Source organism: Pristiophorus japonicus, chromosome 10 (assembly GCF_044704955.1).
Source record: "Pristiophorus japonicus isolate sPriJap1 chromosome 10, sPriJap1.hap1, whole genome shotgun sequence".
NCBI lineage: Eukaryota > Metazoa > Chordata > Chondrichthyes > Pristiophoridae > Pristiophorus > Pristiophorus japonicus.
Window position 1 is genome coordinate 44,396,678 of NC_091986.1, and position 26,850 is coordinate 44,423,527.

Sequence of the window (26,850 nt, forward strand, 5' to 3'; positions counted from 1 at the left end):
GCGGTGGGGGAGGAGAAGGCAGAAGAAATGGAGCGAAACCTTTGTTAATCACACTGGGTTGCCTCTTGTTGAATCGGAACAGAAATTGCACAGCGGCAATAGGAAGAGATGTCAGCTAACTGTTTTAATCCTGTGCTGACTTAGGATGTTGAGGACATCCATGCATGTTAATCGAAGCAAAGAGTGGAGAAGGAAAATATAAAGTTATTAATATAGTAATTACAAAGACTCTCTGCCAAGTTCCCTCAATTCTTAACTGCAGCTGGGGCAAGCTTTGAGCAGAGTCTGCTGCCATCTGCAGGAATCTCTTGCAAATGGCAAGCTCCGAGCGCCAATCCTCAAGAGGAGAATATTTTAAAATCCTCTCCTACATAGTCATTTATCTCCTTATTAAGGAGCTGAACTGGGAACATTCAAAAAGGAGAGTCATCACTTTTGAAAGTCTCAGAATTAATTTATCTCTTGTATTGAGGAAAATCTTTCTTACGCAGCAAGTTGTTACGATCTGGAATGTAGGAGCAATCCCTGTAGTGGAGCATCAGCTGATTTCTCCCTTGCACCCACTGAAATTGGTACTCACTGTATGGGACATGTAGACACAGAATCTATTCCTACAACCTGTGGAAGGAACTGGTGGTAACAGTTAAAACAAGTTTTCATAGTTGTGATTTTGTAATGAATTTGTTCTAATAAATATAGTGTCAGCTGTGGCTCAGTGGGTAGCATTCTCGCCTCTGAATCAGAAGGTTGTGGGTTCAAGTCCCACTCCAGAGACTCGAGCACACAATCTAGGCTGACACTTTAGTAGAGTACTGAGGGAGCACTGCACTGTCGGAGGTGCCGTCCTTCCAATGAGACGATAAATCGAAGATCCGTTTGTTCTCTCAGGTGGATGTAAAAGAACCCACTGCACTATTTTGAAGAAGAGCAGGGAAGTTATTTCTGGTGTCCTGGCCAATGTTTATCCCTCAATCAACATAACAAAAACAGATTATCTGGTCATTGTCACATTGTTGTTCGTGGCAGCTTGCTGTGTGAAAATTGGCTGCCCGCTTCCCACATTACAACAGTGACTACACTCCAAAAGTACTTGATTGGCTATAAAGCGCTTTGAGATGTCTGATGGTCGTGAAAGGCGCTCTAAGCCTCCCTGATAAAGTGCAGCATCCTCACCGACACCTGGGCGTCCCTGGCCAAAGACCGCCCTAAGTGGAGGAAGTGCATCTGGGAGGGCGCTGAGCACTTCAAGTCTCGTCGCCGAGGGCATGCAGAAATTAAGCGCAGGCAGCGGAGAGAGCGTGCGACTATCTGTCCCACCTGTGACAGGGACTGTGGCTCTAGTATTGGACTGTTCAGCCAACTAAAGGACGCATTTTAAGAGTGGAAGCAAGTCTTCCTCGATTCCGAGGGACTGCCGAGGATGATGACGGTCGTGAAAGGCGCTATATAAATGCAAGTCTTTCTTTTGTTCAATTTGTGCAATCAACATCACTAAAAAAAAACAGATTATCTGGTCATGTTCACATTACTGTTTGTGGGAGCTCACTGTGTGCAAATTGGCTGTCGCGTTTCCCACATTACAACAGTGACTACACTCCAAAAGTACTTCAAGGTCCCACAAACAGGAATGTCATACTGAACAGATAATCATTTTTATTCGTTGATTGAGGGATAAATATTGACCAGGACACTGGGGATAACTCGCCTGCTCTTCTTCTTCGAAATAGTGCCGTGGGATCTTTTACATCCACCTGAGAGAACAGACGGGGCCTCAGTTTAACGTCTCATCGGAAAGACGGCACCTCCAACAGTGCAGCACTCCCTCTGTACTGTACTAGAGTGTCAGCCTAGATTTTGTGCTCGAGTCTCTGGAGTGGGACTTGAACCCACTGTGCTGTCCACTGAACCAAGGCTGGTACTTGTTTATGGGCAGTAGTTAGTAGGGTAAACTTCACATATTTAGAGTGAACTTGTCTTGGCAATAGGCCGAACACAAGTAGCTTTTAAAGAGAATGAAGACACAATCTTAGCTTGGTCATTGTAATTGCTTAGCTGATTAAGAAATGTATATTTTCTTTCTTTATTTTCAGTACAAAGTCCAAGTACTGACCAAGCTAGCGGCAGAACTGAATAAGCACATGCTTGAGAAAGTCCCAGAGGACACGAGTAACATCCTGAAAGCACCAATGCCTGGTTCAGTTGTCACTGTAGCTGTTGCTGTTGGAGACGAGGTAAGTGTGATTGTAATATTTTCCATTTGTTACGCTGACTGTCTTAAATGAGTGTTCTTGCTATGCATTCGATGTTGAATCGTGCAGAGCCAAACTGTTAATCTTTACAGTATTTTCTTTTTCACTGGACCTAAGATTTCACTTGGCTAAACTTAGAACTCACTACATTTACATTTCTGTGCCCCATTGCAATTGTTATTCAATATTTAGCATGTTTATTTATAATAGGTAAAAATCAGTGCTCAATTCTAATTATATTTCTGAATAATTTAGCTCATTTATTATACTTTGTCTTGCCTCTTAAACATGAAAATGTATCTGCTAGTTGTTCACATATCGGTCTGAGTAACATAACAAGCAGGCATCTTATCCCATTGCACGTGAATAGAACTTTGAGTCGGCCCTTGATTATGATACTTAAATCTATTAATAGTCTATGTGAATACATTAACTTTGACCTTTTTGTGTGTCACAATGACCTGAGCCCACAAACTTTCCTGCATTCTCATTTAATAAACGATCAGCATTGAGAACCAAACTTTTGGCAACACGCAATTCTAATTTGTGCTTGGTGTGCTGTAGCTTTTGACACCACTTCCACTAATCCTTTCAATTATTCTGTGGCTTTGCAGTTACAATCTGCATCAGCCGAGAGTGACTATTGACACCACTGTGTCAGCCAGTGAGTTGGAGGCAGGGTGGGATTTACGGTAGGGCTCACAGCCAGCAGTCTATTTTACAGCAAACAAAGTTTATTAACTCAGCAAACAGATTCTGTTTAAACAGCGCAATACAGCAAACAGTCTACAGAGTCTATTTAAAAAGAGTTTTTAATGAACTACATCAAACAGAACTCATGATCGCAGCAGGGTGATTATAGTTCCAGATGAAGACCGGGTGATTTCTCCAGCAATATGCATGAGTAGAGGATAGTTACACAATACAAAATGCAGGCATAAAATCAATTCCAGTCACTTACAGCATTGCAGTCTCCAGACGTGATTGATGGGGTGAATTAGTGGTGTCAATATATGCAGTCCCCACCAACCTATTGTTCCCTGCCTCCTCCACTCACATCATCAGAGGTCGATGTTTCAATTATTTAACTGCTGGAATTCTTTCCAAAACCACTTCTCTTTGCCATCTCTCCTTTCAAACTCCTGGGGTTGGATTTTCGGCATGTTGCCGCCTCTGTTCGCGCCCCGGAGGGGCGGTAATAGCAGGGGGAATGACTTCTGGGCGGGCGGCTAGCTCCCAGCACCCCGCCGGGAAATTAGTTGCCGGTTTTGCAGGAGCACTGAGCAACACCATCCGGGAGCATCGAGCCGGTGTGCACCGCCACCAGTGTAAAGTCCTTACACAATACCACAAATTCACACGAGGCACATTCTATGGACAAGGTCACTCCATGACCTGAACCTTTAGTCACAGGACCAAGAAGTGATGACCCTGCGTGGGACCTCCCTTTATATACGTGGATGACCAGGTGAGGAGTGTCTCCCACAAGTTCACCCCCTGTGGTCAAGGTGTGCATTTCTTACGTATATACAGTATTGCAGTGTTACATAAAGGTTACATACATGACATCACCTCCCCCTCAACATCTTATTGGGATCATAGGTTAAGTCTCTCGGGTGGTCTGCGCTCTCTCGTGGAGCGCCGCATTTGGGGCTCTGGTTGTTGAGCCTTGGTATGCGTGTCTGTCACCTGTGGTGATTCCGGGCTGACCGCAGGGAATGTGCATGCTGCTGAATGTTCTTGTTGTGCTCGTTCACTGGCAGTGGTGTGAATACCATCTCATGATCTTCCTCAGTGTCCATGCTGAACCTTTTTTTTACTTGGTCCAGATGCTTGCGGCATATCTGCCCATTGTTAAGTTTAACCACTATGACTCTATTCCCCTCTTTGTCTATTACAGTACCCTCAAGCCATTTGGGCACCAAAGCGTGATTGAGAACAAATCCGGGGTTATCAATTTCTATACAAATCCCCCTTGAATTTCGGTCATGGTACTCATTTTGGGACTGGCGCTTGCCCTCAACAATGTTGGACAGGACTGGATGAATGAGGGACAGCTGAGTTTTGAGTGTTCGTTTCATGAGTAGCTCCGTGGGCGGGACCCCTGTGAGCGAGTGCGGTCGGGACCTATAGGCCAGCAGGAGGCGCGATAGGCGGCATTGAAGGGAGAGTCCTTGAATCCGGAGCATGCCTTGTTTTATGATTTGGACTGCACATTCCGCCTGGCCATTGGAGGCCGGCTTGAACAGTGCTGTCCTTACATGGTTAATGCCATTATCCGACATGAACTCCCGGAATTCGTAACTTGTGAAACATGGGCCATTATCGCTAACAAGGATGTCCGGCAAGCCGTGGGTCGCAAAGACCGCGTGCAGACTCTCCACGGTGGTGGATGTCGTGCATGAATTCAAAATGATGCACTTGATCCATTTCGAGTACGCATCAATCACAATGAGAAACATTTTTCCCATGAACGAACCCGCGTAGTCTACGTGAATACGTGACCATGGCCTGGTGGGCCAGGGCCACCGGCTGAGCGGGGCCTCCCTGGAGGCATTACTTAGCTGGGCACACGTCGAGCACCTGCGAACACAGTGTTTCAGGTCTGAATCAATTCCCGGCCACCATACATGTGACCTTCATCAGCACAATGCCTGGGTGCTCGCTGTGGAGTTCCCTGATGACTGCTTCCCTGCCCCTCTGGGGCATGACTACCCGGCTGCCCCATAGTAGGTAGTCGGCTTGGATGGAGAGCTCATCCATCCGTCTGTGAAAAGGTCTGACCTCCTCAGGGCATGCTCTGTGTGCGGGCGCCCAATCCCCAGTCAGGACACATTTCTTAATCAAGGATAGGAGGGGATCTCTGTTGGTCCAGATTTTGATCTGGCGGGCTATGATGGGAGAGCCTGCGCTGTCAAAGGCATCGACAGCCATGACCATCTCAGCGCTTTGCTCCGCTGCCCTCTCAGTGGTGGCCAGTGGAAGCCTGCTGAGCACGTCAGCGCAGTTTTCGGTGCCGGGCCGGTGCCAGATGGTGTAGTCATAGGCAACGAGCATGAGAGCCCATCGCTGTATGCGAGCTGACGCATTGGCATTGACGGCCTTGCTGTCTGACAACAGGGATGTTAACGGCTTGTGGTCCGTTTCTAATTCGAACCTCCTGCCAAAAAGGTACTGATGCATCTTTTTCAACCCATAGACACATGCGAGTGCTTCCTTCTCAACCATCCCATATCCCCGTTCAGCTTGAGAGAGCGACCTGGAGGCATAAGCCACAGGTTGTCGTTGGCCCTCAGCGTTACCCTGCTGCAACACGCACCCAACCCCATAGGATGATGCATCACACGTCAGAACCAATTTCTTACGGGGGTCGTACAGGGTCAATAACTTATTTGAACAAAGTAGGTTCCGCGCCCGATTCAAAGCCCGTTCCTGACAGTCCCCCCAAAACCAATCACAACCCTTAGGCAGGAGCATGTGTAGCAGCTCCAACAATGCTTATGTTCAGCAGAAAATTCCCAAAATAGTTCAAGAGTCCCAGAAATGAACTTAACTCTGATGTGTTGCAGGGCCTGGGCGCTCGTCGAATCGCCTCCGCTTTGGATTCGGTAGGCCGAATCCCGTCTGCAGCAACCCTCCTGCCCAGAAACTCGACCTCGGGAGCCAAAAACACATATTTAGACTTCTTGAGTCGCAGGCCTACCCGGTCCAGTCGGCGTAGCACCTCCTCCAGTTTGTGGAGGTGTTCCTCGGTGTCACGACCGGTGATGAGGATGTCGTCCTGAAATACTATTGTTCCCGGAATGGATTTGAGCAGACTTTCCATGTTTCTTTGAAAAATCGCAGCCGCTGATCGAATGCCAAACGGACACCTGTTGTAAACAAACAGTCCCTTGTGCGTGGTGATGGTGGTCAGTAGTTTAGATTCATCAGCCAGTTCTTGGGTCATGTAGGCTGAAGTGAGGTCCAACTTGGTGAACATCTTGCTGCCTGCCAGCGTGGCAAAAAGGTCCTCCACTCTCGGGAGCGGGTATTGGTCTTGTAGGGACACCCGGTTGATAGTGGCCTTGTAGTCGCCACAGATCCTGACCGAGCTGTCCTCTTTTAGGATGGGAATGATGGGGCTTGCCCAGTCGCTGAATTCAACGGGCGAGATGATGCCCTCTCTCAGCAACCGGACCAACTTGCTCTCAATGTTCTCCCGCATCACATACGGCACAGCGCTGGCTTTGTGGTGCACTGGTCTGGTGTCCGGGGTGATGCGTATCACTACTTTGGTAACTTTGAACGTCCCGATGCCAGGTTGAAATAGTGACTCAAATTGCTGTAGGACCTGTGAGCTTCGCTCCACAGATGACATGGCGTGCACATCCCCCCATTTCCAGTTCATCTCAGCTAACCAGCTCCTCTCCAACAGTGCTGGACCATTGCCCGGGACAATCCGTTCAGCCTGCCATTGTCTCTGTTGGAGACTTACTCTTGGGTCTGTTGCTGCCTGGGGTGTCTCGAACTGCCCTTGCCTGTGTTGTTTTTATGATATTGACTCCCCAAGTGAAGTAATTAATGAATGAGGTAAGTTTGATTAGTTACATTTTTTTGCAATTTATCCTATTGTGGGGTGTTGAAGGTATTGGGAATGGTTTTTGTGTGTTTCGTTGCGATTTTATTTCCCTCTCTTAGGGCGCTCCGAGACCGGCTCTTTAGCACGGATTTTCAGTTGTTTAGCCGGACTTGCGCCCTACGAGAGGTGTGGCGCTCCGCTCCACACTCGGGGTCCAGTTGCTAAATGTTGTAGCTGCAGCCGCAAACCGTTTCCTGGCGCAAACTTTACTGCTCCACTGCCATTACCGCCGAAAAATCCTCCATCTGAAAATCCAGTCCAATGAACCTTAATCTTTTTTTGACCATCTCTTCAATCTTCCCCTTTCCCCTCAAATTTCTTTTACTTTTTGTTCAATGTCCAACTCTCTCCTCGCAAAAGCACTCTGGGATGTTTTTTTATAAGAGGAGTGTTACGTGGGCTGGATATTTTGTGGCGAGTGACTCACCTCCTGTCTCCCCAAAGCCTTTCCACCATCTACAAGGCATAAGTCAGGAGTGTGATGGAATACTCTCCACTTGCCTGGATAAGTGTGGCTCCAACAACACTCAAGAAGCTTGACACCATCCAGGACAAAACAGCTCAATTAATTAGCACCCCATGCACCACTTCAAACATTCACACCCTCCATCATCGGCGCACCGTGGCTGCAGTGTGTACCATCTACAAGATGCACTGCAGCAACTCGCCAAGGCTTCTTTGACAGCACTTCCCAAATTCCCGACCTCTACCACTTAGAAGGACAAGTGTAATAGGCGCATGGGAATATTATCATCTCCAAGTTACACGCCATCCTGACGTGGAAATATATCACTGTTCCTTCATCATCGCTGGGTCGAAATCCTGGAACTCCCTGCCTAACAGCACTGTGGGAGTACCTTCACCACATGGACTGCAACGGTTCAAGAAGGCAGCTCACCATCACCTTCTTAACGGCAATTAGGGATAGGTGATAAATGCTGGCCTTGCCAGTGACGCCCACATCCCAGGAACGAATAAAAAACTGTTTGAAACTAATAAAAATGTAAGCACGAATACCATCATCATAAGGTGGATCTTATTTAAAGATGAAAATGGAATTACAATTAAAGCTAGAGTTACCTGAATGAATAGATAGATTAAAATTAGTCTTGGACGCATAAGATAATTCTAGAGTCAATAATACAATAGAAAATATGCCGGAACATGGAGGAGAACCGAGGATTAAAGGGGTAGGTAGCAAAGGGAAATAATGGAGGATTTTATAAACGCAAGAAGTTAAAGAAGGGATAGGCTGATTAGAGATTAAAAAAGGAATCTTCTCATGGAAGATAAGGCATGGCAGAGATGCGAATTGAGTACATTGCTTCAATTTGCATAGACTATTATGGCAGTTTGTAATGAAAGTACAGAATCATAGAAAGTTTGGAAAATCGGGGGATTTAATGGAGGCTTGGACCATAATCTTTCAAACTCCCTTGGAAATTGTGCCCGAGGATTGATTCTAACAATCTGTTCAAGAAGGCGGGACCAGGTAATGATAGACCAGTTAGAAAGGAACTTGAATTTATATAGCACCTGTCACATCCTCAGGATGTCCCTTTGCAACACTTTATAGCCAATGAACTCGTTTTTGAAGTGGAGTCACTTGTAATGTTGAAAACATGACAGCCAATTTGCACACAGCAAGCTCCCACAAACAGCAATGTGACAATGACCAGATAATCTGTTTTTAGTGATGTTTGTTGAGGGATAAATATCTAGGCCTGACCTCCTTCGAAATAGTACTTTGGGAGTAATTACCTGGGAGGACAGACCGGGCTTCAGTTTAACGTCTCATCCGAAAGACGGCACCTCTGACAATGTAGCATTCCCTCAGTACTACACTGGAGTATCAGCCCGGAATGGGACTTAAACCCACAACCTTCTGATTCAGAGGCAAGAGGCACTGAGCCATGGCTGACACTAGGAGTGGTAAAAATCACTTATTAACTTAGCTAGCCAGACATAGGACTGCTTTGGAGCTCAGGCAACAACAACTTGGATTTATATAGTGCCTTTAACGTAGTAAAATGTCCAAGGTGCTTCACAGGAGCGTTATCAAACAAACTTTGAGACATGGCCATGCAAGGAGATATTGGGACAGTTCAAAGAGGTAGGTTTTAAGGAGTGTTTTAAAGGAGGAGAGAGAGGCGGAGAGGTTTAGGGAGGGAATTCCAGAGCTTAAGACCTCGGCAGCTGAAGGCACAGCCGCCAATAGTGGTGCGAATAAGATCAGGGATGCATAAGAGGCCAGAATTGGCGGAGTGCAGAGATCTGGGACGGTTGTTGTTATGTTCAGAATAACTCCACAAGACTGTATACTGTAAGCTCAAACTGTTGTGACCTTGGTTTCTTTAATGTAACTCCAGAGTGAGGAAGCAGCATGGTAGACCGTCTTTTATACCTGCTTGCCTGGGTTGTGTAGGTGACCCTTGAGTCTCCAACAGGTGCGCCCCCTGGAGGCAAGTCTTACACACTAGTAAAGTTTACATATGTAATAGTTGTAGAGCTTACAGAGATAGGGAGGGCGAGGCCATGGAGAGATTGGAAAATAAGGATGAGAGTGCAGCAATTCCCCTTTTGAGAGTTACTATTGAATCTAAATTCAGTCAATGCATTCCAGAGGACATAATCCAGAGTTCACGGTGGCATAGTGGTCATGGACAATTAAACCAGAGGCTGGACTAATAATTTGGAGACGTGAGTTCACATCTCTCCCACAGCATCTGGGGAATTTAAATTCAGTTAAATAAATCTGGGATAAAAAGCTATAATGGTGACCATGAAACTACCGGATTGTCGTAAAAACCCATCTGGTTCACTCATGTCCTTTAGGGAAGGAAATCTGCCATTCTTACCCGGTTTGGCCTATATGTGACACAGCAATGTGGTTGACTCTTAACTGCCCTCTGAAATGGCTGAGCGAAACACTAGAGGGCAATTAGGGACGGGCAATAAAAAGAAATCGTGTAGTGTCAAGGCAAATAGTTGACGAAGAAAGGAGTGGGTGAAACAGGAGGATACAGGAAGCCTGCAGGTCCCTGGAACTGTCCAGTACCTGCATTGTACTGTGTAGTTGTAAGGACTATGGCCTAGAAATCCCGGTCGGCTACTTCCCGCAGGCGATTGGGTAAAAATGTTAAAAAAGATGCGCACTTACCTGAACCTGCTGCAAGAGATCCCACAAGAGATCCCGGTCGAGGCCGCCTCTCACTGCGCGTCGAAACGCGTGCATGTCAGGACGTCCCCAGGGCTGGGGCTACAGTCACATGGCCCTGGGCAGCCAATCCAGGTAAAGTATATACTCATTCATAATAATGGGAACTCCGTAAGTGAGAGTTCCCATTATTATGATCAAGAAACAGTCCCCAAACACAAATAAAAGAATAGAAAAAAATACACCACATATTTTTATTAATTAAAAATATATATATTTTTCCGATTTTTAAAAAAGTTTTTTAAATTATGGTTTAAAATAAACTTACAGTAGTGGGGAGGGTTTTTAATAATAAAATGTGTTTTTAAAATTTTATTTTATTATGTTTTTGTGTATTTTAAAATTCTTACGCCTGTTAAAGTAGGCTTTGTGCCTGCTTTTATCAGGTGCAAGAGTTTTCAGGACATCCACTGGGCAAGATATGGGTCAATGCCGCAATCTTGCCCATGCGAATGTCCTCGATGTGGAGATGCGGAGGACCCGTCAAGCTCCAGCTTGACAGATCGGAAAAGCCGGTTTTCAGCACATGCCGGAATTTCTGGGCCATTATCAATGACTTGATGGGGGATGTGGTGAAAGGGTTGAAGGGGAAACTTCCAAAGGTGGATGTAGTAGGGGATTCCATAGTCTGCTTTACAGCCATAGCTGCGAGTTCTGGGGCAGGGCCTTCACCTGTTCTGTACTGGCACCAATATACTGAGAGAAAGAAGATAAATAGGAAAGTGGGGGATTTAATAGCAAACCACAAGCAGAGGAAAAGTGTAATTTGAACAAGATAGTTTATAGAAATTGAACGAACATCCAGCAGAACATTGTAGCCATGCCTTCAACCCTATCCAGCAATGGGGACAGAAACTGTGTGCGCTGCACCAATAATTCCCTTTCTTTCTCTTGCTGTCCAGCTAAAGGCCTTGTAGTTTAATTGAGCACTTTTATTCTGTGCGATGAATGCTGAGCAAATGCTGCCATCACAGTACACCAATTGTTTTGATTAGCTGGAGGGCAAATTAAAGTGCGGTGTGGTGGGGAGGGTGTTGAAGCACCAAATTGCAGTCCCAGCAAATCTCACAAGTAGCCTTGAATGTGAAATGAGGGATAGAGATGAGAAGGAGTGCATTAATGTCACACTTCAAAATGCACCAAGGGACGCAGCAATGCAAGGGGGAGGGGAGTCGCGTTTTCACTGCAGGCTCATGTCATGAAGTTGGTGGATATTCCAACACACGTGTGGAGAGAGCTGCCCTTCCAACTCTTGCGACTCATCTAATTTTCAAATGAATTTTGAGAGCTGACAAGATAATCAGCCCTACAAAGTGCTACAATGAGCCACCAACATTGTTTTTTTAACCTTTAAACAGTCTACCTGGCTTTTTTTAAAGGGATATTCTCTACTAAAATCAGTGTCCATCTACTGCAGTATGATCTGCCTCTTCCTGGTAACTTCACTGCACCAATATGGTCCGGTCCAAGAGGGCAATGCACCAGGAGCAAGATTGTAACATTCGAGCTGTGCATCTGGTTTTATACAAAAGTACAATCCTTCGAAATAGCTTTGGGTTTAAGAGGTGGCATTCAAAGCTGCACAGAGTCATGCAGGTTGTGTTTCAACATAGGCTTGAGGTGGAATATAAAATTAGAAATAAGTGTTTCATGGCTGATATCTAACATGGATAGAGGATTGGCTAACCGAGAACAGAGAGTCAGGATAAATAGTTCATTCTCTGGTTGGCAACCAGTAACTAGTGAGGTGCCGCAGGGATCAGTGCTGGGACCCCAGCTATTTACAATCTATATTAACGACTTGGAAGAAGGGACTGAGTGTAACGTGGCCAAGTTTGCTGACGATACAAAGATGGGAGGAAAAGCAATGTGTGAGATGGACACAAAAAATCTGCAAAAGGACATAGACACGCTAAGTGAGTGGGCAAAAATTAGGCAGATGGAGTATAATGTTGGAAAGTGTGAGGTCATGCTCTTTGGCAGAAAAAAATCAAAGAGCAAGTTATTATTTAAATGGAGAAAGATTGCAAAGTGCCTCAGTACAGCGGGACCTAGGGTACTTGTGCATGAAACACAAAAGAATAGTATGCAGGTACAGCAAGTGATCAGGAAGGCCAGCAGTATCTTGGCCTTTATTGCAAAGGGGATGGAGATAAAAGCAGGGAAGTTTTGTCACACCTGGAATACTGCATGCAGTTTTGGTTTCCATTTTTAAAAAGGATATACTTGCTTTCGAGGCAGTTCAGAGAAGGTTCACTAGGTTAATTCTGGGGATGAGGGGGTTGACATGATGGAAGATTGAGTAGGTTGGGCCTCTACTCATTGGAATTCAGAAGAATGAGAGGTGATCTTATCGAAATGTATATGAGGGGGGCTTGACAAGGTGGATGCAGAGAGGATGTTTCCACTGATGGGGGAGACTAGAACTAGAGGGCATAATCTTAGAATAAGGGGCCGCCCATTTAAAACAGAAATGAGGAGAAATTTTTTCTCTGAGGGTTGTAAATTTGTGGAATTCGCTGCCTCAGAGAGCTGTGGAAGCTGGGACACTGAATAAATTTAAGATAGAAATAGACAGTTTCTTAAACGATAAGAGGATAAGGGGTTATGGGGAGCAGGCAGGGAAGTGGAGCTGAGTCCATGATCAGATCAGCCATGATCTTATTGAATGGCGGAGCAGGCTTGAGGGGCCATATGGCCTACTCCTACTCCTGCTCCTATTTCTTATGTTCCTATGATATCCCAGGTTAACTGTGCTTCCAAAATAACAATTAGGACTGAGATGAGAAAGTTCTTCACTCAGAAGGTTGCGAATGTTTGGAATTCTCTACCCCAGAGGGCTGTGGATTCTCAGTCGTTGAGTATATTCAAGACAGAGATCGATAGATTTCTGGATATTAAGGGAATCAAGGGATATGGGCATAGTGCAGGAAAGTAGAGTTGAGGTAGAAGATCAGCCAAGATCTTACTGAATGGCAGATCAGGCACAAAGGGCCGAATGGCCTACTCTTGCTCCTAATTCTTATGTTCTTATATTATACACCCATGACCAGTTGCCTTGGCGTGGTATTTTAAAGTCTCAACAGTTCAGTAGCTTTCAGGTTTCACTGAGCATTCAGTTATGACAGATTATGGAGCCAAACTGATGATGTCAGCGCGACGCGGCACGCGTCACAACGTCCCTCCCTTTCAGTTAAAGGGGAGGGCTGCTGCGAACTCTGCAAAGATTTTAGTTAGGTTCACTGGGCCGGCCAGGGAGGATTTCAGCCAGGCCAGCGGCCTGGCACCCAAGAGGGGGTGCCAGGCTGCCTGTTGGTGGCCCGGCCGAACCTGTGGGCATAACAATAGAAAATAAAATGGAGTCTCTAGCAGAGCGACCTCCCCTTTAAGGGTGGATGTGCCGCCCGGCCACAGACAGTTCCCCATTGGGGAAAGCTGTCAGTGGCACCGACCGGCAGTGGTGCTGATCCTGTGGGGCAATTCCACGTGTGGCAATTTCCCGCGTGGGGCGGAAAGGGGTTCGCCGCCGGTCGGTAAGGGGTCGGCGCATGCCCCATGCGGCGAGAAAACGGATGGAACGGAAACCCTTACCCGCAGCTTCCGGCCCGGGGGCAATTTTTCATCCAATAGTTCAATGTTGATCACTTTATGTGAAATCTACAATTATGTATAACATGGTTTATCAGTGTAATTACATTTTGCTAGTTTGGACCATGTCCATTTTGATCTATTCTTGAAATTTAATTTAAAGTAATTTTAGAGGCGGTAATGGAGCTTACGGAGGGGGGCAAATTCAGCCCTTATGTGTTTTGGAAGCAAAGTTAACAGGTTTTTATTCATAGTCTGTTGTTGTAAAGAATTTACACCGCCAATAATAAGCACAGCAATTATCCGAGGAAGTCATTATATTTTTAAGTGCTTAAGTGAAATTTAATATTTGTGATCGGATCTTAATGGTGAAACATTAATGTAAATTAAATTTTTGTTTAGCAAAAGCAAAGCAGAGCAATTTCTAAAATGCAGCATTTTCTAGTTAAATAATCATTCGAACTGCAAAGCACATAGTGAAGCGAAGTCAAAAAAAAAAATCCCCTTTTTTATTGAAGCAAATGTGCAAGTACCGATTCAAAAATGAAATGTTGGATTGGTCACAGTGCCCACCTCTGCTGCACGAACCTAACTAGAAGAACATTAATGCACACGAGGGCTTTGATGAGGAATATGCTATTGCATGATTTGTCGTTCCCTTAGTACGCAACCCAATTTAACTTCACTTTTGAGAAAACGGTGAAACCGAATAGGATACCTTTTGTGCAAAGTGAGGTTAGCAGAAGAGCACAAAATGTGTGAAGCAAAATTCAGCGTTCCACAAGGACTAGGCTGGGAGCGAGGCCAACTTGATAAAGGATGTGCTCTTTTTCTTCCTGCAGCTGTTTTATGCTGGGAGCATTGAACAGTGAACATAATCTGTGCCACGGTGACCCGCGCTCATTGCCAGTGTTAATTGTGCGGCTTTAATTACAAAAACACGTTGGTGATGTTGAAAAGGATTTAGTTAATTCCTTCCTTTTTAACCATCAACCTCTTGAATTAAGATCGAGCCTCAAGTCAGTGTCAGCTATCTGTGTTAAAGTAAGTGGCGGGGCCGACTGCCTCATTGTGTCTGCCCATCAGAGGAGCCCATTTCACACTGTACAGCTGCTCAGCTTTGGATGAATAGGGGGCTGCTAGGCTATAATAAATGTTCTGTCTTCCTGCGTTTTATAATTTTCTTTGGGGGGTGGGTGGAGAACCTTGCCATTTGGCTAGGCATTTCTATGCTGTACAGTTGGCTGTTTTTTTCACAAAAACAATAGCTCTGGTCATATGAGAAGCCTACAAGCAGAAGGCAGGAAACATGAGACTGTAGTAGACTAACACGCTTTAAATAATGGACTTACTTCAGTTAAAATGAATGCATAATAGCTGGGCATGTAGTGTTCCACTGGAACAACCGGAACAATCTAGAACAAGAACAGGGTGCCATTCAGCCCCTTGAATATGTTCCGCCCTTTAATGAGATCATGGCTGATCTGTATCTTAACTCTTATCGACCCACCTTGGTTCCCTAACCCTTACCCAACAAAAATCTGACAATACGTTGGGTTGAGATGTTTTTCGACATTAATGTCATTATTAATGGTGAGGCTAGATAAGCATATGAGGGAGAAAGGATAGAGGGTTATGCTGATAGAGTTAGATGAGGAAAGATGGGCGGAGGCTCGAATGGAGCATAAACACCAGCATTGACTGGTTGGGCCGAATGGCCTATTTCTGTGCAGTATATCTGATGTAATCCTATTATAAATGCAAGTTGTTAATTGTGACAGCTTTATTTAGTAAACAGAATCCCGGGTCCCACCAGAATTTGATTACAGTTTTCCTGATGTAGTCTGTGGCTGTATAATTTTTGTTTAAATTTTCTATATATTGATAAACTGGGAGTGTATCACAAAATGCATATTGTGTAGTCTGAACTAGTCTAAAGGGCTGTTGGGCAAGGGAGCACGGGTTGTAATAAAACCACATTCAGCCGTACCACGTTTTGTACAAATGCTTATGAAAGGTGCACTTGTCCTGCATTGTGGTACAGGCAGCGGTTAAACATAAGAACATAAGAAATAGGAGCAGGATTGGCCATTCAGCCCCTCGAGCCTGCTCTGCCATTCAATAAGATCATGGCTGATCATCTACCTCAACTCCACTTTCCCGCCCTATCCCCATATCCCTCAATTCACTCAGTGTCCAAAAATCTAGCGATCTCTGTCTTGAATATACTCAATGACTGAGCATCCTCAGCCCTCTGGGGTAGAGAATCCCAAAGATTCACCACCCTTTGAGTGAAGAAATTTGTCCTCATCTCAGTCCTAAATGGCCGACCCCTTTTCCTGAGACCGTGACCCCTGGTTTTAGACTCCCCAGCCTGGGGAAACATCCTCCCTGCATCTACCCTGTCAAGACCCTTAGCATTTTAGAATGTCGTTACAACTCTTTACCTCTGACTTCTAATATGGAGTATTATCAGTGTTTCTTAGGAATTTCATCTTAATGGAGACAGAGTTTACCCATGTTGCTCAGCATAAGTGAAACCGGTCTATATCATAAGCTGTAGTGAAGATAGAGCAAGGCTAATTCATGTGAAGGAGTATGGGTGCACTAACTGACTCAACTAGCATGAAATGTAATGATTTCATACTGCTTATCACTTTCACTGAACCACTGCTAAGCAAGAAAGCATGTAACAAGAAAAGGCCATTCAAACCCTCAAGGCGCATGGGAACACCACCAAATATATCAGCCATTCCTTTATCGTCACTGGGTCAAAATCCTGAAACTCACTCCCTAACACCACTGTGGGAGTACCTTCACCATACGGTTTGCAGCGGTTCAAGAAGGTGGCTCACCACCATTTCTCAAGGGCAACTAGGGATGGGCAATAATTGCTGGCCTTGCCAGCGACGCCCACATCCCGAGAATGAATATTTTTTTAAATATAAATGGGTGGTCTAGTTCTAACAGAAAATTTGTTCCAAATGGCTGTAACAAGATCATACAAAAAATTATAGACAGGAAAGGACCCTCTGGTCCACCCAGCCTGTTCCATAGTTGCGATGCCTAGTGTATCACAATATATACACTTCCCACCCTGCTCATAATATCCTGGGAGAGGCAAAAATCCAGATAAAAAGAAATGAGAAAGATAGAAAGACTTGCATTTATATAGCACCTTTCACAACGTCAGGAGACCCCAAAGCGTTTTACAGCCAGTGAGGTACTGTTTGTAAGTGATGTCACCGTTGTAATGTGGGACACATTAGGCAATGGAAAACTAGTCTAGGAAGCTGCTGGTAGCCCTAATTGACATTGTACGAGGTGACCTCCGCCCCAGCCAGAAGCAGGTCTAGCTCTGACTTGAAGGAATTCAGTGCTCACCGCAATGTTGGATCTGTCTTTATTGTTTCAATATTTTTTGACTTGCAAGTAAAATTAGAAGGGGCTGGGAAGAAGCCTTGCACGTTGCCTAGTCAAGCAGAAGGGCCAGTATTTGCTGGATCGGGGCATCTCGTGGTGAGTGGCAAGTTAGATTTTATTCCTCAGTCTTCAGCTCCGATTCATTTTGCACCTTCAAGTTGCTGGGCGTGCGAGCCAATAACAGCGTGGCGAGGGCAACGGGACATCTGAGACCTCGGTGGAGGAGGGGGGCCAACTTACTGCGGTGAGTTTAGTTTGACTTTCCGGCGCAAAAGCAGCAACATTCATGGGAGGGTTGCGGGCGAGCTCCCGTTTTCGTGGGGCTAACAGCGGAGCGGCACGAATCGTCCAGCAACACATGGCGATTCGCAACTCACGGCTAGCCTCTTCCTCACCACAAGTTGCAGGGTTATTTATATATTAAACTCCCCGTTATTTTTCCAGCAAATTCTGAGCCAATGTAATGGAACCAAACGTGCAGTGTCTGATAAATCTGGTAAGTTGGTGGATGTTACCACTTGCCCACAAGAAGAATTCATGCCTGTTGCATTGCGATCACTAGACCATGTATTCTACTTTATCTTTAGAATAAATATATAACCTACTATGTTAATCATTCTGCGGAAATCCAGTCTAACATATTTAGTAATTGGATGCATTCATTTTAATTCAGACCTATCTACAACAACTTGCATTTATATAGCTCCTTTAATGTTGTAAAACATCCCAAGGCGCTTCACAGGAATGATTATCAAATAAAATTTGATACCGAGCCACATAAGGAGATAATTAGGGCTGGTGACTAAAAGCTTGGTCAAAGAGTTGGTTTGAAGGGATGTCTTAAAGGAGGAGAGAGTAGAGAGATTTAGAGACAGAATCCCACAGTTTATTTCCTAGACAGCTGAAGGCACGGCCGCCAATGCTGGAGCGAAGAAAATCGGGGATGCACAAGAGGCCAGAATTGGGGGAGCGCATAGATCGCTGAGAGTTATAGGGCTGGTGGAGGTTGCAGAGATAGGGAGGGGGCGAGGCCAGGAGCGATTTTTGTCATGAAGGGGTTAAATCTGTCTCGGCTCATTAGAATATAGTTGGGATTTAAACCTTTCCATTTCATTAAAATACATTGATGCATTGATGTGCCGTATGTAATAGTGTGTCAGTCAGTCATCTCACATTTGGATCATTAGTATTGTTAACTGAAAATGCCCCAAAACAGGTCAAGAGTTCAGGCTTTAGAGGAAGGTCCAGCACATTGTTTGATTACAATTGTTGGTCGCACACCAGAACTGGGGACCATTTTAGGATACTGCCAGAATGAGTAGAATTAGGTGTTGCGTTCCTTTATGGCACAACTGTTAAATCTATACAGAGATTCGCTGTTGGTGCGTTATTCTGAGTGATACGAAAATGATGCATGATTTACCGACTGATTTTCGTAGTTTTGCTACAAAGGGAGCTGGCAGGTGTAGCGAGGTAGCTTTCCTCTCAGTCTTCTGTAATGATTTCTGGTCTGATTCAGTCAGTTTAATGCTCTTCGTGTTGCATGCATTTACTGTGTAACTGGAATAAAGCAGATTGTGAGATGATGAAACTACAGCCCAGGCTGCATTGAAGCAAGGGGCGTGAAATTGGATTGGCGGGGAGGTGGTCAGCAAAACAGACGGAATCGCACTTGCCGCCCGTTACGCAACACGCCTCATACTCGGGTCTATTTAGGTCGGTGGAACCTAATAAGAATTAGGAGCAGGAGTTGGTCATTCGGCCCCTCGAGCATGCTCCGCCATTCAATAAGACCACGGCTGATCTTCAACCTCAACTCCACTTTCCTGCCCGATTTCCATATCCTTTGATTCCCCTGGAGCCCAAAAATCTAGCTATCTCAGCCTTGAATATACTCAACGACTCAGTATTCACAGCCCTCTGAGCAGAGATTCCAAAGATTCACAACCCTCCGAGTGAAGAAATTCCTTCTTACCTCAGCCTTCAATGGCCAACTCTTTATCCAGAGACTATGACCCCTCGAGTTACCAACCCTCCTGGATTGTCTCGTAGTCCCCAGGAATTGAAGACTGATCTCCGGGTCACATCAGCGAGCAAAACCCAGGAGAAAAATCATAGGCGCATTCAAAAATTGTGTGTAAAAAAAAAAAAAATTCATTGAATGCTTTTGTTTATTAGTTACAAAAAATATTGCACATGGCGGGAAAAGGCTGTTCGTCAAGTATCATCCAATCAGGTAATGAAGAGTCTGTTCGTTTACCAATTGGCCATGGGGAAGGCAGGGCACCGCAAGGATTGGTGTGTTGGGTGACCAATGGCAGGAGTGTGAGGGGTGGTGTAGTTAGAGGTTGGAGGTCAAGTGATGAGACCTCCAGGAATATGTCCAACCCTAATGGAACCGAATATCAGGCGGGGCCTATAACGGGTGACCGTGAGATTCCGCCTGTTTTGTGCTACCCCCCCCCCCCCCCCCCCGCCCTGCCCTTGTCCATTTTCAACCCTTGTGACCTCTAGTTTCACTTCCATAACATCACTCGTCTCCGCCCTTGCCTCAGCTCATCCGCTGCTGAAGCCCTCATCCATGCCTTTGTTACCTCTAGACTTGACTATTCCAATGCACTCCTGGCTGGCCTCCCACATTCTATCCTACGTAAACTAGAGGTGATCCAAAACTCGGCTGCCCGTGTCCTAACTCGCGCCAAGTCCCGCTCACCCATCACCCCTGTGCTCGCTGACCTACATTGGCTTCCGGTTAAGCACCGCCTCGATTTCAAAATTCCCATCATTATTTTCAAATCATTCCTTGATCTTGCCCCTCCCTATCTCTGTAATCTCCTCCAGCCCCACAAACCCCCCCGAGATGTGCCTGCTCCTCTAATTCTGCCCTCTTGAGTATCCCTGATTATAATCGTTCAACCATTGGCGACCATGCCTTCTGTTGGCCTAGGCTCCGAGCTATGGAACCTTGCCTAAACCTCTCCGCCTCTCTTTCCTCCTTCAAGACTCTCTTTGACTAAGCCCGCCTTAATTTTTACTTATGTGGCTTGGTGTCAAATTTTAATCGCATAATATGCCTTTGAAGCACTTTGGGATGTTTCACTACGTTAACGGTGCAATATAAATACAAGTTGTTGTTGTTGTTGAAGTGAGGTCCAAACTGATTCACTATACAATAATTATAATCTATCAAATATCACGTCTGTACAAAGTAAAAAAAGTGCAAATTCACAAGCTTGTATTTTGCAAAAAATTCCCTAGCCTTGTTTGATCAGTGTTTTGGTACCGCTAGTTATAAACTATCAGGTTGAACAGGAAATAATGTGCTTTATTAAATTTGTGCCTCAAGGATTTATAGATTGCATGTTTTAAAATAAATTGTTTGTGTTTCCTATTCTTTTGCAACGCCTCAGTTTTGTAAAATTCTCATCCTTGTTTTCAAATCCCAGCATGGCTTCGCCTCTCCCTATCTCTGTAGCCATCTCCATCCTGCAACACTCCGAGATCTCTGCACTCCTCCAATTCTGGCCTCTTGAGCATCCTCGATTTTAATCGTTCCACCATTGGTGGCCGTGTCTTCAGCTTCCAAGCCCTAAGCTCCGGAATTCCCTCCCCATAATCTCTCCGCCTCTCTACCTCTCTCACCCCTTAAGACGTTCCTTAAAATCTATCTCTCTTTGACCAAGCTTTTAGCTACCTGTCCTAATATCACCTCATGTGACCTTGGTGTCTAATAATATTTTGTCTAATAACGCTCCTGTGAAGCACCTTTTACTACACTAAAAGCATTATACAAATACCAAGTTGTTGTTGTTCACGTCCTTCTGCACCAAAGACTTAGAGCAAGGGTAGAAATCTGTTTTTAAAAAGTGGCCAAATGAGCCTATTAAAGGGGCCATAGAAAGAAAATAGAGAAGGTGAATGGTTAAGGAAATTAAATGTGACTCACTGGGTTTAAAAAAAACATTTAACAAAGAGAGAAAAGCAGAAGACAATCAAAATGAAAATAGTTTAAAGAAAGGGGAAAGAGTTTGGCAAAAATGTACAAGATACAAAGGGCCCGAACTTAGTGGCCTTACCGACGGCTGCCGCCGAGTTTTTTTGGGCGGTCTCCCCTCGGTGCCAGTTTCCACTAGGCCTCCCGCCGGCGGGAGGGGAGGACCACTGGGAACCGCCCACTGACAGCCGCTAACACGCAAGGTGCGTAAGTGTCCTCTCGCCCGCCGGGCTGTCAGATTGCTCCGGGCGGGAGTCGGCAGCAGCAGGGGGAAGGACCGCTGCGTGAACCCCAACGCTAAGTATAAAGACCTGCAAAAAAAGGTTAGTAAACTTCTTTTATTTTTTTTTTGCAGCGATTCATCTGGATGGGGTCCCCTGAATGTTTTCCAGTGTGTTTTTTTTCTGTGCAAATGTTTATTTTTATGTGTTTCCCCCCCCCCCCCCACCTCCCTAGACTCGATCCTCGGCGGCACTTTGGCGAGGATTGCATTTCCGCCGAGTATGGGAGCTCCCGCCTGCTGCCGCCCAGATTCACAGCATAAGTCGTCTTTTTGCCGCCGGGCGGTACCGGCAGATCTTTTTGAGGATTCTCTCTGGGTGTCATGGTACATCAGTCATTGAAGGTTGGCATGCAGGTACAGTAGGCGGTTAAGAAAGCAAATAGCATGTTGGCCTTCATAGCGAGGGAATTTGAGTACAGGGTCAGCGAGGTGTTACTACAGTTGTACAGGGCCTTGGTGAGGCCACACCTGGAGTATTGTGTACAGTTTTGGTCTCCTAACTTGAGGAAGGACATTCTTGCTATGAGGGAGTGCAGCGAAGGTTCACCAGACTGATTCCCGGGATGGCGGGACTGACATATCAAGAAAGACTGGATCAACTGGGCTTGTATTCACTGGAGTTCAGAAGAATGAGAGGGGATCTCATAGAAACATTTAAAATTCTGATGGGTTTAGACAGGTTTGATGCAGGAAGAATGTTCCCAATGTTGGGGAAGTCCAGAACTAGGGGTCACAGTCTAAGGATAAGGGGTAAGCCATTTAGGACCGAGATGAGGAGAAACTTCTTCACCCAGAGAGTGGTGAACCTGTGGAATTCTCTACCACAGAAGGTTGTTGAGGCCAATTCACTAAATATATTCAAAAATGAGTTAGATGTAGTCCTTACTAGTAGGGGGATCAAGGGGTATGGCGAGAAAGCAGGAATGGGGTACTGAAGTTGCATGTTCAGCCATGAACTCATTGAATGGCGGTGCAGGCTCGAAGGGCCGAATGGCCTACTCCTGCACCTATTTTCTATGTTTCTAAAGTACCGCCAGGTCTCTCGGCGGCACTTGGACGAACCTTAGCATTGACCAAGTTCGGGTCCAAAGAAATCCTGCAAACGTGTAGAAACAAATTAAGCTATAGAAAGACTTGCATTTCTATAGCGCCTTTCACGACCACCAGACATCCCAAAGCGCTTTACAGCATGAAGTACTTTTTAAATTTAAAGTGTAGTCACTATTGTAATGCAGGAAACGCGGCGGCCAATTTGCGCACAGCAAGCTCCCGCAAACAGCAATGTGATCAGATGATCTGTTTTAGTCATGCAGGTTGATGGATAAATATTGGCTTGGACACCGGGGATAGCTTCCCTGCTCTTCTTTGAAATAGTGTCATGGTATCTTTTACATCTACCTGAGAAAGTAGGCGGGGCCTTGGTTTAACGTCTCATCCAAAATATGGCACCTCCGGCAATACAGCACTCTGTCAGCACTGCACTCGGAGTGTCAGGCTAGATTTTGTGCTCGAACCCACAATCTTCTGACTCAGAGGCGAGAGCGCTACCCACTGAGCCACGCGCACACTATGTCACAGATTAGCCAAGAGACTGATCTTCTGACATAAAAATGTAATTTTAACTAATCTGTAACTTTCTTTCCTTATCAGTACTTTCACTAATGCTGAATAAAAGTCCAATAATCATACTGCAGCAGACTGAAAATAGGCAAAAGCCCAATTCCGGTTTAAGTATAGTTTTTCCTCAGGGGAATACCACTGGCATTTTAAACCTCACTCGCATCCCTGACTTCGAGAAGTCTCCGAGAATGGTGGAAGGGATCTGATTCTTTCGAATAAAATATTTTTTTGTACCGATCCCCTTGTTTGTATTGTGCTGCACTAGAACAGAAGGTGATACTGCAATTGGACCTATGTGACCCTCTTTGTGCCTTCTGTCACGTTTGGCAGACAATTGCAGGGCAAAGCAGAACAAAGGGGCGATGCAACATTACCAAGCATTCTCCGAAGGACTTTATGCTTCTTTTTTAAAAAAAACCTGCAGGAAATTAAAGGGCTTTCGACTTCATTGATATAATTTGCTTTTCAGAAGAAACACAATCCGTGTTGTTTTTTTTAAACTACCAAAGTTGTTTGATATTGTTTACCATACTGCTCCATACAACAGATGCTCTGCATTAATTGGCCTGTGCAGGTCTGACCCTGGCTGTGGTTTTTAGCTGAGAATTTTAAAGCTTATTTATTACTGCACATTACCTGGCATGCATGATATGAGCATGCAAGCAAAAGTATTTCATGGTCTGCAGTTTCTAATGTCATGTGGGTTTAAAAACCTGTGTTTCTTTGGTAATGTTCTATCAGCAGGTAAACTCTAAATACCATCCATCAGGAGGTAATTTTTTTAATCCAGATACACAAATGACTGATGAACCTGTCTTTTGTATGAATGTTTTGCACCACGGAAAGCCATATGTCACTGGCACCATTTCCATTGCAGTCCTCTCATTTCTGGAAGAGCTGCAAAAAGAAAAATAGAAAATCGAATCTAATCCTCTCACTTTTTTAAGCCTAGTTAAAACAAAACTACCGCTGGAAGAATGGAATTTTTAAAAAAGAGAATAGATTTAGCAACTGCCCCTTACGATACTGAATTGCATTGTAATTTGTTTTCTTGAGCAGATACATAGTAAATGGTTGTTTGCAGGGGGGGGGCAGGAGTGGCAAAACTCTAATGTATTTTTCCATCTGTTCAAAACAGATCACAGCCCATGATAGCACGCTCTCTCTCATGTGGGAAAACCACAGCTGTTACTGTACGCCACCTCCAGTAAATGTATTATCCTCATTTCACATCTCTAAAGATCAGAACCAAAACCGTGGCATTCCTTGCCATGAATGGTCAGGCTTTGCTTCTTTAGTTTAGATCATTTCTAGGCATCTGCGTGCTGTAAAGTTTCAGCAATATCGTCAATGTGACTAAAAATAGCCTATGTCAATATTATTTTGGGAGACTCTTTGTGAAGTTCTTGGAGGTTTCTCCTCTTCCACGTTTCTGCTAGATGCGTGTCAGTGTGTCGCATTGTTACCTCATGTACGTTCCCTACATTACAACTGCGACCACACTTCAAAAAGTACTTCATTGGCTGCAAAGTGCTTTGGGATGTCCGGTGGTCATAAAAGGCGCTATATAAATGCAAGTTTTTATTTCTTTGGCCATAGACCTAGGCAGTGAAATGCAAAATCTTGAGTGCACTGTTCAGTTTTTTGAGAGTTTTTCTGCTGACAGTGTTTCCCCATGTGTGACCACGGCACCTTGTTACGCATGAGGTTGCATTCATGGGAATAATTCAAGGGCATTTGGCAAGTACCTCCCTGGAAAATGTAGCAGATGTCTTAAAGGATGGACTTTTGAATCATCTTGGGCCTTCCCACAGTCACTGCATTTTTACACCAGGCAAGCATCTTAATGGACTTACACGGGCTAAGAGTTAAAATCAGTTTATCTACATATTGTGCTGCCCCCAAAGTTTTAAGACGAAAGTCTCCAGAGAGGAACCACTCTGTGAAAATAAATGGGCCTTGATAGATTTCCATATCATTTATAACTTTCCTTAATTGCACAGGGAAAACTTGCCAGTAAAGCTGGAAAATTGGCAGCTTATATCCATTATAGTAATGTTGCAGGCCATGGCAAGCAGCTGGCCGTGTTTCCCATCACTCACAATTAATCATCAGTCGGAGATGTCTAAAAGTCTGAAAAACGTGGCAATGCTATGTGACATTCAAAACCTCCTAAAACACCAAGCTCAGTGGAGTAAATGGGCCGGGGTTTTTTTCCCCCTCTCCTTCCAGCGAACCTCATTCTGGTACAGGGCAGCCCGCAGCCTAATGAGTTGCCAGTTTGATAATCTGATGCGAATGTGAACCTTGACCTCTTGTCAAAAAGGAGAGGACGCTGTAAGCTGGATGAAAGATATGTGTTTCCAATCGACAAAACTTTACATCAATTAGAGGCAGAAAGGGAAGTCCATCATCAGTGATTGGGTTTATCAGAAAGACTTCTCGGACTTGTGACCATTTTGCAAGCGTAACACTGAAGAGGTCTTGTCATAATCATTAAGTCTTCAGTTGAATTATGAAATTGTTTTTGAGATGTGCCCTAAATAACGTTCTCATTATATGTGCTACCGTGCCTGTGCATTTTTTTCATTAAAGTCGATAGGGTGGATAGAGAGAAACTATTTCCTCTGGTAGGGGGAGACCAGAACAAGGGGTCATAACCTTAAAATTTAAAGCTTGGCCGCTCCGGGGTGATGTCAGGAAGCACTTCTTCACACAAAGGGTAGTGGAAATCTGGAACTCTCTTCCCCCAAAAAGCTGTTGGGGCTGGGTGTCAGTTGAAAATTTCAAAACTGAGTCAGAGATTTCTGTTGGGTAAGAGTATTAAAGGTTATGAAACCAAGCCGGATAAATGGAGTTAAGATACAGATCAGCCACGATCTAACTGAAAGGCAGAACAGGCTTGAGGTGCTGAATGGCCTCCTCCTGTTGCTATTAGCATACAGTTAAAACCTGTCATCAAGTCACAACTGCACACTGAGCAGAATTGACTGTATTGGACAGGTGGTTGTATATATATATTTTTATTTTTGTACGTCCTTACCCAGAGAGTGGTGCGAATGTCGAACTCGCTACCACAGGGAGTGGTTGAGGTGAATAGCATAGATGCATTTAAGGGGAAGCTAGATAAACACATGAGGGAGAAAAGAATAGAAGATATGCTGATAAGGTTGAATGTAAGGTGGGAGGAGGCGTGGATGAGTTGGGCCGAAGGCCTCTTTCTCTGCTGTAAATTATATAATCATAGAATGGTTACAGCACAGAAGGAGGACATTTGGTCCGTCAAGCCCATGCCGGCTCTCTGCAAGAGCACTTCAGCTAATCCCACTCCCCTACCCTTTCCCCATGGCCCTGCAAATTTCATTCCTTCAGGTACTTATCCGACCCCCTTTGGTAAGCCATAATTGAATCTGCCTCCACCACCCTTTCAGGCAGTGCATTCCAGATCCTAATCATTCACTGCATAAAAAAGTTTTCCCTCATGTCGCCTTTGGTTCTTTTGCTAATCACCTTAAATCTGTCTCCTTTGGTTTTCGACCTACCAATGGGAACAGTTTCTCTCTCCTCTGTCTAGACCCCTTATGATTTTGAACACCTCTATCAAATCTCCTCTCAACCTTCTCTGCTCCAAGAAGAACTACCCCAGCTTCTGCAGTCTATCCACGTAGCTGAAGCCCCTCATCCCTGGAATCATTCTTGTACATTTCCTCTGCACCCTCTAAGTCCTCCACATCCTTCCTAAAGCCCCTCCCTATCTTTATAATCTCTCTAAGCCTCACAACCCTCCCGAGATGTCTGCGCTCCTCGAATTCTGCCCTTTTGAGCATCCCTGATTATAAATCGCTTAATCATCAT

General features: G+C 44.9%; 1 protein-coding gene across 1 annotated transcript in view; it reads left to right on the forward strand.

The window, feature by feature from the left end:
* pcca (propionyl-CoA carboxylase subunit alpha) overlaps nt 1-26,850 on the forward strand; it is a 572,168-nt gene that overhangs the window by 528,338 nt on the left and 16,980 nt on the right. Inside the window, exon 22 of the mRNA XM_070891406.1 lies at nt 2,091-2,231. Coding sequence (XP_070747507.1) covers nt 2,091-2,231 — 141 coding nt within the window. The remainder of the gene's footprint in view (nt 1-2,090; nt 2,232-26,850) is intronic.